Source organism: Mya arenaria, chromosome 10 (assembly GCF_026914265.1).
Source record: "Mya arenaria isolate MELC-2E11 chromosome 10, ASM2691426v1".
NCBI classification, from domain to species: Eukaryota; Metazoa; Mollusca; class Bivalvia; order Myida; family Myidae; genus Mya; species Mya arenaria.
In genome coordinates this window covers 11,015,666-11,026,906 of record NC_069131.1, presented here as the reverse complement: position 1 = coordinate 11,026,906, position 11,241 = coordinate 11,015,666, and the positions used below count along the sequence as shown (strand labels likewise).

Here is an 11,241-nt window from a genome sequence, read left to right as displayed (position 1 = left end):
TTAATGTTAGAACTTAATATGTTTACTGAGTACACCATTTCGCCATACTACCATTTTAAGACCGCACGTGATATAAAAGAACTGCTGGTGTCTCGTATGACGTGGTTGGGGTTTGAACACGCGACCTCCTGCATCCGAAGCGAACGCTCTATCACCATGCTATCGGGGCTGTATATTTGCCTTCCTGTTGTTCGTGTTGTTTTTGTGTATTTATGTCTACCCGTGCCCTATAAAGGCTGCATTATGGCTTGACCCAGTCACACCCCTAAGTGTGACTTAAACACAATTTTTAATCCAAAGGGGGATGCCCACACAGGTGGATGGGATATTCGCCAAAGGAGTAATTTTGTATTTACAATGCCGCGAGTCCTGCAATGTAGAGTTGTCCCACAGCTCCTGCCTTCCCAACTTCATAATCATTTAAATATGTGTATTAATCAATCAAAATTATTGTAATCACGTGAAACGAAAATTATTAATGTCGATTCAGATTCGAGAGAGTTAAAGTTGTGAGGGTTAGCAAATCAACAGTTTGCAAATGGTGGTTGCTTTTCGAAAACCAGGTTAAACGAAATCCGAAACATCGTAAATTGTAGCAAAAAGAACTATTTTAGTGTATTTTAGTGAGTTTAATAGTTAAATTGTACATAAAGGTTGAACTGAAATGATAAGTTTTTTATGTTTGATCAATCAAACTACTTGCTGTCAATTTCAAGTTCATAACACGTTATATAATGGTTACATTTTGATACAATAAAACTTGTACTAATGTCAAATAATTGTATCGGTGTCGGATTATACATTCAGCCACTTCTTCAGCCGCGGTGTACGTTTATACGGTACGAGTACGCGCCTTCATATCTGTACGAGTTGGGTCCACGGGTTGTATCGAACTATTGATCGATACTCAGCCTGAATGCGTTCCAATTCATGGACTGATTCTCCCGAGACAGGAAGTCACGAGTCGTCCCATGTGGGCGGTTAACGGTGGCGGTGTCGCTTCTATAATCAACGACACGTCCTTTCTTTTCGCCGAAATCAGACCTAAAGAATCGTTGCTGACCGCTTCGCGTAGACGGCGAGCGGACAACGTTAGTTGATCTGACGTTCACCCCAGGCCTGTATCGGTACTGATAGCCATGCGCCAACTGCTCTCGGCGCGTTTCAGATATACCATACGTAGTTCGCATCATGGGTTTCTGGACTATGACCCTCTGCGGTTCAGGCATTGGCGACACTGGAACATCCACATAAACCGGCTTTGGGGAAGGCGGCTGAGCGCGCTGGCGGATCACCGGTTTCTCTACAATGATCCGCTGCGGCTCCTGTTTCGGCCATGGAGGGGGATCAATGTACACGATTTTCTCAATAATAATAGGTTTCGGAGGCGGTGGTGGCGGACCACGGTCGCGTAGGACCATCTTTTCGACAATTATCCTCTGCGGCTCCTGTGGAGGATACTTCGGAGCGTCAATGTAAACAGGTTTTTCGATGATAATGGGCCCAGGTGCCGGTGGCGGCGGACCGGGATCTTTAATGATCGGCTTCTCCACGACAATTCTATGTGCTTCTTGTTTTGGGTACGCTGGGGGATCGATGTACACCATCTTTTCCACGATTTCAGGTGTTGGGGGTCTAGGCGCCGGTTTCGGTTGATTGAACATGGGCTTTTCGACAACAATCCTATGTGCCCGTTGCGGTGGATAATCCGGTGGATCTATGTACACGATTTTCTCTTCGATTTCCGGCGGCGGTGGCTGGGGCGCAGGGCCTATCGGTCTAACAACTGGCTTATCAACTATGATCTTCTGTGGAACCTGGCGTGGCCACTCAGGTGGGTCAATGTAGATCGGATTCTCCTCAATCATTGGCGGTGGAGGTGTGGGTGGTTTCGGATACTCCTTAACAATCGGCTTGTCTACAACAATTTTCTGTCTTTCCTGTCTCGGCGGCGCAGGTGGATCTATGTAAACTGGTCGCTCAATTATCTGAGGCTGAGGGGGTTCCGGCCACTTCATCTCCCTAAAGACCGGTTTGTCGACGTAAATTGTTTGACGCTCCATCTTTGGCGGTTCTGGAGGTTCAATCATGACAGGTCTTTCAATGATCCTGGGTTTGGGAATTTCAATTGGCTTTTGAGGGGCAATGACCGGTTTATCAATAACGATCGTCTGCTGCGGAATAAGGGCGCGTTGTATTTCGGCGTCCGCCCTAACAATAACGGTCTCGGACTCCACAACTGGTGGCGGTGATGGTTGACGGTAGTCGCCGGCCTTTATGTAAAACGTATTTTGTCTTTCAGCACCGACACCGAAGTTTCCCGTATTGTACGAGCGCATACTAGTAGCAGTGCGCCCCATGTGGACGTCATCCAGACGTGAAACGTAGGTTTTTGAATCAGTGTTGTACTGACGAGTGTCGAAGTCTTCCTGGTACATGTAAATTTTGTTTGTGTCCTCTTTCCGGGTATCGGCAGACTGTGTGAAGCGCGTCTGGTCGAATTCAGTCGACTGGTCGATAAAAAAGTTCATAGCGCCAGTGGGGCTGTAGCCGCTTTTGTAAGCGGAATGAGCTGTCTGTGTAGCGTTTACTAGGTGCAACGCGTCCCGAGTTGATTTGCAAATGAACGCGTGACACAGCAACGCATCGCCGTCATCCATGTGACCTCGCATCACTGTCGCAAAGATCGCTGGATGTTCCGAGTCCGGCTCATTCGCAATGATAACGGATTGAACTGGGACAAACTTCATGTTTCCGAAGTCTCCGTGGCTCTCCACACAACGGACGGCTGCGCAGATGGATAAGGTCGAGATCGGTAGTATAAATTCCGGCTTGGTGTCATTTGCGTATCTGACGTGTACGGCGTCCGGCATCACCGTTACCGTAACCTCTAATCCATCCACGTTGGAAACATTTCCTCGGTACCTGAAAGAAATGTGTCAAGCATTTGTTAAAGATATTTTCTTACACACTGAGTGCCAACATTTCGTTTTAGACTTTCCCTTCTAAGAAGAAACAAAACTCGTTTAAATATTGGCCAATATGCTGTCACATTAAAACCGAGTTAAAAATGCAAATCTATATTATATATGGAAAAAATATTCATATTCGCTGATATTATCATAGAATACCTTCTCGCAAATAACAAGAACTACTCACTTGTCCCCTGAAAGGAGGCTTTAATATAATTTTTAACGTAGACGGGCATTCCACAACCAATATAGAACACCTTATGCGAACAATTCCTCGTAATTTAAATGCAGTACTCACATGTCAATGAGAGGGGCTTGCAGTGCTTCGATGCCTTTCTTGTCCTTGGCGGGCGCCCCATTACCGATGTAGAACACGCTGCACGAGTACATCGTGCTGCCATTAACCACCGCCATCTTGGTAGCGTCCAATGCTCACCTGAAAGATGAAATTGTAGCCTTAATGGATCGGTACAATGTGATATGCTTGAAAAGATTTGGGCGCTATCAAAGAAAGTTGAGTGTCGACCAATTGCGTCATAAATGCTCTGTTGGAAGGCAAACACCGGTAATAAAGCGAATACGGGGCTCAAAAAGTGGCATGGGCTGCCCTTTGTTTCATTTAAAATGGTGATTACAGAAGAAGAAAAAAGTTGTTTTTATTTTGAGTTATCATTCTAGCAAAATATCGCCTTCCGACGTAGCATTTATGACGTAATTCACATAAGTGTTGTCGAATTTGCCGTATTTTCAGCAGATGCATTGAATGCGTAAACTGATTCTGATTAGAAAAGTAAACAAGTTTTTAAATAATTCAATGGACAATCGTTTGGATAGCGATGTGCAATTGTTTGAAATATTAAGGAAAGCAATCTTCTACAATTAAGGTACATGTATATGACAACATTAAATGTAGGTAAGCAAACTATGATAAACTATCTATATGGCAACAATACATTTATGTAAGCTATCTGTAATAAATAAGCTATATGAAAACAATATATACACGGCCGTAAGTTGGCTACAATATGTATCAAGGCGCGCTGAAAGTTACAGCGCTTGATTTAAATGAATAAAAACAGATCAAGATCTTACCGTGAAATAAGAAATATCCGTACACATATAGTAAACCAGACGTTCCACACGGTCACAGGTTAAATACCTTAGGTGTATTTCTATAAGCTGGTTTTCGTGTCTTATAAGATTCCTATTCTTTATATACTTGATTATGGCCGAGATATTGTTAACTGCCTTAATTGTAAATACTTTTGGAATGCTATTTCTTTAAGCTGATTCAAGCCATGTTTTGATCTGGATTTAGCGACATGATCTTCACCTACCGTTTCTTAAGGAGTATTGTAATACGGTTGTAAACTGAATGAAAATATTGTTGTTATGACCTTTAGAAGAATATAAAATACGGAGCTATCTTAACAATAGCTATAGGGCAAATTCCTAAGTGGATACATATAAATTTTCGTTTCACTCTAACGAATAATATGGAGAGCAGTAATAGTATGACCCGGTCGATTTCCATACATGAAAGATTTTCAAAGCAGTGCCTTATACAATCCTCTACAAAAATGTAATTACAATCGAACCCATGTTGATAGTCGTATACTTAAGAATATATTGTAGTGTTACTCGTACAATATACAATTGCAAATCTGTCATTAACAGGAATTAGGCCAAAACAAAAAAACATATCGTTTATAAATCAATGATAAAGTTAAATAGAGCAGTTTATTGCAAACATAAATATTCAAATTTTAGGTTTAGGATATAACTTTAAACGGTACTCGCGTTTTGAATACAACTTTCATTTTCAGTCAATGTAATTGCAGACAGGCAATCATTAAGTACTAGGCTTAATCATTAAGTGTTTCAACTCCCGTGGTCGTTTAAAGGTTTGCCCACTGCCACTTATCCGATACACACTCCCTGCGTCATTTTTGCTTTGACAATGAGTCAGCCAAAGAGGTAGTATTTTTTAAGTAATATTTTGATGATTAAAAAGGGCTCGTTCGCTAAGCTCACTTCGCCCATTTTTAATCATTAAAATGCTTCTGCATGTGTCATCTTACTATTACTTATTTCGATTTTGAGGAAAAGTACAAGGTTAAATAATCTACAACGCTACTTTCAACCAACAAATCTTGTTAATTCTTCATATTTAGAAAACCCCGACAACTTATCTACGGTTTTAGAAAACATTTTGTTGAGGACATATTATACATGTAAAATACGGTTATAATATTAAAATTAGTCAAACTTGTTACAGTCTCTTTAAAGATGCACTCTTATGCCCAAATAAGATTTAGCACAATTAATACAATTGTTTAATATATCAACAAGGATGAATAAATGCCGATAACAATGGTTCTTATGAAGGATACCGTGTTTAATTTTGAAAAAAGGTCAGAAAACACGGTATTTCTACCTAAGTTATTAGACGATAGTAGATCACTGTTAATCTTTTAGCACTCACCAATCATTTAATAGTTTCCATAAATGCATTATTTAGTAAGTAGTTTAAGGTTTTTTACTCAAATATATGCTTGTAATACATGTGTTTGTTTTGATTTTAAATAAGAGTGTCACTTTAAGGAATCAGATCAACAGATTAGCTAAATCTGCAGGTAACCCTATTAAATTTAGTGCTAAATGTTGGTGTCGGGTGTCCGAGTCACTATCGGTGTGATTTGTAAGGAATGTTTGCCGAGTTCCAATACATACAGTTATAACAACATGCACAAGCTGCAAACCACCACTGACCATCGAAAACAACCTCGGATGTATGCCGGTAACAATACAATACATAACAATACAATAGTAGTTAAGTTCGCATAAAAAACTTACAAAGTTTATAGCGATAACAAGCAGGATGGTAGTAAAAGTATAACATTTTCAGAGGTGAACGAAGTGTGGTATTAACATTTAGCATGTGTAAGATACAATGCATTTTAGATAGTAAAATAAGGTTTGTACAAATAACCAAGTCATGTTCTTCTTTGCATTGCAAAATATATGTATTTCGAAATACCGATTAAAGCCGGTCTTGATATTAATGACATTAATTTTTCAAATTTGTGTAAAGAAGGCCATCTACAATAATAAGACTTAAAATATTTCAAACGTAAATCTCTATATGCTGGACATACTTATAAAAATGATACTCTGATTATATAACTTGCATATTACAATACACACACAATCTTTGTTCTTCAGGGGTATTATTGTATCTCCCTGTTTCAATGGCCAAATTATGAGCAGACACCCTGTTTCGTTAAGGAGATTCTATTTTTCAAAATATTAATGTAATCAAAGCATGGTTCTAATGTAAACTCGTGATTATACAAACAATACGACCTTAATTTTCGAGAATTGTTGATATCTGAGTACCAATGTAGGTAATACATGTCTGATAATCTTTGTTTTATAACAAGAAATGGAATATCATTATCAAATCTGTTTATCCATATATATTCTAATCCAAGTTCTTGTATGACGGTTTATCAGTAGAGGTAGTTTGTAAAACAATGAATTATATTATTAATCAATTGTAGCTTGTATTTGTAGATCTAAGTTTAAATTGATTACCAGTAAAGTGTATTATTGCAAACATAAATAAGATTCCCACGATTAAAGTTATTAAGTTTAACTGCTTAATTGAAATTACCACGTGATCTTCTCGAAGCGTAGTTAAAGTGTACCGATTTCTGACATTGTAAACCGTCCATATTCATCCGAGATTTTTTTCGATAAAAATATCCGAGGAGCTGCGGTGGTACCCGATGACGTTTAAACCGGTCAATGGTGATAAATTGCCAACTGAGCTTTATAGTGTACCGGGGAAACTCGGCGATATTTACCATATTTGATTAATGATGAATTACCTACCAAACGTCAAACTGTTACGGGGGTATCCGGCGTTGTTTAACCCCGATAACAATGTATTGCCAACTGCTAGTCTATTGGGTTTATCAGGCAATGTTTGATTTGGACAAGTTTATTCCCCGGAAATTTATCCGGAGAACTCGTTAAACTCCGGAAAAAAACACGGATCGTAATGAAAATGCAATTATATTACAGACAGACAGACAGACAGTTTATTGACTTGCACTTAGTACATCGTCACAACACATGCATTTTATAATACAATTTGTATGAGCAATGATAATAAACAGCAATAAATACACATTACAACATACAAATATGAAGAAAAAAACACACAAAAAGACAAACAAACAAATCAATAAATAATAAATGAGAAGGTGAACATGGTTTATAAATGTAATTAAGTATTGACATTTAGTAAGCTTGATCTTATTTTAAGATATTCTTTAACAAAGATACATAGTTTTATAAGTTCCGTGCTGTTAGTTGAATTTATGAACTGGATATATTTAAATACTGACGTCTTTAGAAAATAGTATTTCTTTAAATATTTCCATCTTAGAGCATCAGAATAAGAACAGATGCATATAAAGTGAAATTCATCTTCGATATCCAAAGAATTACAACATTGACAATATCTTTCAGCTCTAGGTATGTTATTTTTCGCATATCTACCAGTTTGAATACGAAGTGAATGAACAGATAGGCGTAATCGGCTAAAGTAAAATCATAAACTTCCTGGTAAAATATCTAAGTAAGTTTCATATGCTAAACATGATTTAACTGTTCTATATATACCCAATACGCTACTATTTTCAACTGTTCTGAACCAATCGTGTTTAAAAGTATCGTATAATCTGCACTTGAAAGCTTCAATGAATACATTTACACTAATATTTAGAACATTATCAAGACGTGGCTAAAGCCTAACTCATCTAACATATCTTTAATATAATAAACCCAGTTGCGGCAACCTTTAGTGCAGTAATACACAGATCGGTTATATACTGTTTTGATAATAATATGGTCAGTGGTAACAATCTTGAACCAATATTTTAATATATGAATGTATCTATGTAAATACAAAGGGTATCTGCCTAATTCCCCATACACACATGCATTGCAAGTATTAGTTCTAACTCTCAATAATCTTTTACAACAATTTAAGTGAACTCTCTCTATTCCTTTAGATTTAGTAAATCCCCGGACCTCTGCTGAGTAATTTAAGATTGAGCCAACAAAGGATTCAAAAAGTTGGCACATACTTCTGGGTTTAAAACCAAAATCATTACACTTGTGAAATAAAAAATCCATTGCCTTAAGGGCTTTTCCAATCAAATGTTCCTGGTTCAAACTAAAATAACCAGAATAATTAAATACAACACCTAAATAATTAAAATCGTTAACCACATGTATATCCTGACCATTATAAGTCCATCGTTCGTTAGGCAAAATTCCCGCCTAGTTTTCGAAAAACCATAAGTTTTGTTTTATCATTATTTACCTTAAATCCCCATGCATTACAATAACTTGATAAATTATTCAATTGAATTTGAATATCATATTGAGGAGATTTGCCTTAAATAGCCATATCATCAGCAAATAATAACAATATTAAAATAATATCATCTAAGTGCAAACCAGAGTTAACATCATTTTGTAAATACAACTCTAGATCTTCTACAAATAAAGAAAATAATAAAGTAGACATAAATTCTCCTTGACGCAAGCCAACAGCGTAAGAAAAGAAATCGGAACAAGAAGACATTTATTTTAAACAAGATTTGACTTTTTGATACATGTCGCGAACAATTCTAAGTATTTGCCCTTGTATTCCACATTAGCTGTGTGAAGTTAGCTAAACATACGACATTGGACATTGGACATTGGACATTCAAAATCGAATGTTGTGCTGGCACGACATTGGACATTGGACAAAGATAACTTCTCTCTCTCTTTACCATTTTAAATGAAACAAAAAAGGCAGTCTATGCCGCTTAAAGAGACCCGCATTCGGGTTATAACCGTAGTTTGATTAGGTGATTGGTTTCCTCAACGAAATGGTAAAGTTATCTTTGTTTAAAGTATGCATTCGAAGAAATAATATTGCCTTCCGACGTAGCATTTATGACGCAATTTATCACGTGGTATACACACACTGGTAAAGAAACTGGAATTATTCCGACATTCAATTGAAGTGATTTCATTAATGATTGTAACTTACATACTCAAAACTGTTCCAAAATTTTAAGCTCATGAAAATCCAACAAACTGAAATATGTGACAGTATCCAAACACCAATATTCTAAAATTAATCAAAATACCTAGAAACACCAGACACAAACATACACACAAATTTACATGAACAAATACTGCGAAAATTTCGCATTGAGTGTATTGAAACCGACAAAATCAAAGATGTTCATTTCCACCGAGTACATCGTACAGGAGGCCAGTCCAGACAGGGAAACCCGAGACCCGTCATTGCCAAGTTTGAGCGAAACAGTGATCGTGGGGCGGTTCGTGATGCAGGAGTAAGACTCAACCAACGTCACACGGGAATGTACATTAACGAACAATTTCCTCCAGAAATTGAGGAACTTCGCAGACATTTATTCCCCGTCATAAAACGCTTCAAATCGAAACCGAATTGCAAAGAAAATACAAAAAATGTCCGCGAAAAACTGTATGTTGGGAATAAACTGTATGACCCCGAAAGTGATACCCTTGTGTTGCCTGAACGAATACAACAACAACAAGCATTCGCATGCAAAATTAGAACTTTAAGAATCGGACAGGTCAAAACGAAATCTTGTTTCAACCACTCCCCCATTACACACGTGGGGACATGGAATTCACGACGCCCAACATATATGCAACAGTTTCTGCCAATGAAAATGAAGTTCCAGTGAGAAACAAAACTCTTATCAGATCCCCCCAACCCCTTGAAGAGACTTATGTGAAACGCCACCGCGACGATACAGACGAGACGACAAATGAGGAGCCCCCCGAAAAGTTTACTCTTTTCTTTAAACACAGAAAAAAAATGCAAGAAAAAAGTCCGGTGGTATTTGTATAGATATACGTAATAATCTAATGTCATTCGTATCGATCGTTGATACGGATTGTGAGCTCACATTATGGTTTTCATTTTCTGACAAAACTTCAGCTATAGGTGATATTTTATGGTGTTGTATTTTGAATGGCCGTACCCCGGTGGATTTAAACGGCAGTACGACTTGTAAAAATGTTAGCACGGTGGATTACTTTGTGTGTAGTCCAACTTTGTTTGAAAATGTTGTAGATTTGCGTGAAAATAATTTTGGATGCATGTACTCTGATGCTCATTGTCCTGTGAATGTAAAGTTTAGTTTAAAATGTAATGATATTGTTGTACATGACAAACATAAAACGCTCCAAAGTACGCGGCCCAAAGTACGCGGTCATGGGAAAATGATAAAAGCGATATTTTTATTGATACATTCATTGATAAAGTTTAAATAAATTATAGAACAGAAGAACAGGACAGAAAATAATTTTATTTGACGTATTACACTACATAGTTATAGAATATTAATACATTTATACAACGTAAATTCAACATGTCTCAAAATACAGATTTGATACATACAAAGTCTACATGTAGATATGAATAATGTGTCATACGTGAACAAAATTATATGCAAATTATAATTAAATATGCGGATGAGCTGATATAAACTGATCACTATATGTAATGGAAGTTCTATGTTTTATATATTTGGATAATTTAAATACAGTGTTTTTGTTTTCTGACTTTAGCAGTTCTATTAACTTGTACATGCTTGGTCTGACATGAAATATTTCTTAAGGTATTTCCTTCCGATATCATTACAACAATGACATATTAATATAAAATGAAATTCATCTCCTATATCATTGGAATTACAAAAAGTACAATAACGTTCATTTCTAGGAGTGTTGCTATTTGCATACCTACCGATGTGGATTCTAATGAATGAGCAGACACTCTTAATTTAGTATTATATCGTAAGTCATGTGGTAAAATGTTCAAGTATTGTTAAAAGTCAAGTGTCCTTTTCATACTATCATAAAGGTTAAGAAACTAGTTTTAGCTTTGTCATTGCCCCCATCTTTGCTTAAATGTATCAATTACTGTTTCTCTGAATAGACTGACAAATGTGTTAACATTATGTAACTTTGGATTATCAAACACAAAATTATGCAAAGCCATGCTTGCTTAGAATATTTTTAACATCAGTAACCCAATTATGTTTAACATTTTGACAGTCTTTAACATACATATTATATATTTACTTGATTGTAACATTATGTGTTTCAAAATCTTTGAACCAATTCTTTAAAATTCTTATAT

General features: G+C 36.8%; 1 protein-coding gene across 1 annotated transcript; it reads right to left on the bottom strand.

The window, feature by feature from the left end:
* Positions 1 to 893: 893 nt before the first annotated feature.
* Positions 894 to 4,138, bottom strand: LOC128204320 (histone-lysine N-methyltransferase SETD1B-like). The gene is made up of 3 exons (XM_052905732.1): positions 4,065 to 4,138; positions 3,271 to 3,408; positions 894 to 2,925 (listed from the first exon to the last, which is right to left on the bottom strand). Exons 2-3 carry the CDS (start codon positions 3,384 to 3,386, stop codon positions 894 to 896), a joined length of 2,148 nt encoding a protein of 715 aa, XP_052761692.1. The 5' UTR covers positions 3,387 to 3,408; positions 4,065 to 4,138.
* Between the last annotated feature and the right edge of the window lie 7,103 nt (positions 4,139 to 11,241).

Coding starts and splice junctions, on each gene's coding strand:
- LOC128204320 (XM_052905732.1), bottom strand. CDS start 3,386: ATGGCGGTGGTTAATGGCAGCACGATGTACTCGTGCAGCGTGTTCTAC. Junction 2,926..3,270: donor CAAGCCCCTCTCATTGACAT/GTGAGTACTGCA, acceptor CATTTCTTTCAG/GTACCGAGGAAATGTTTCCA.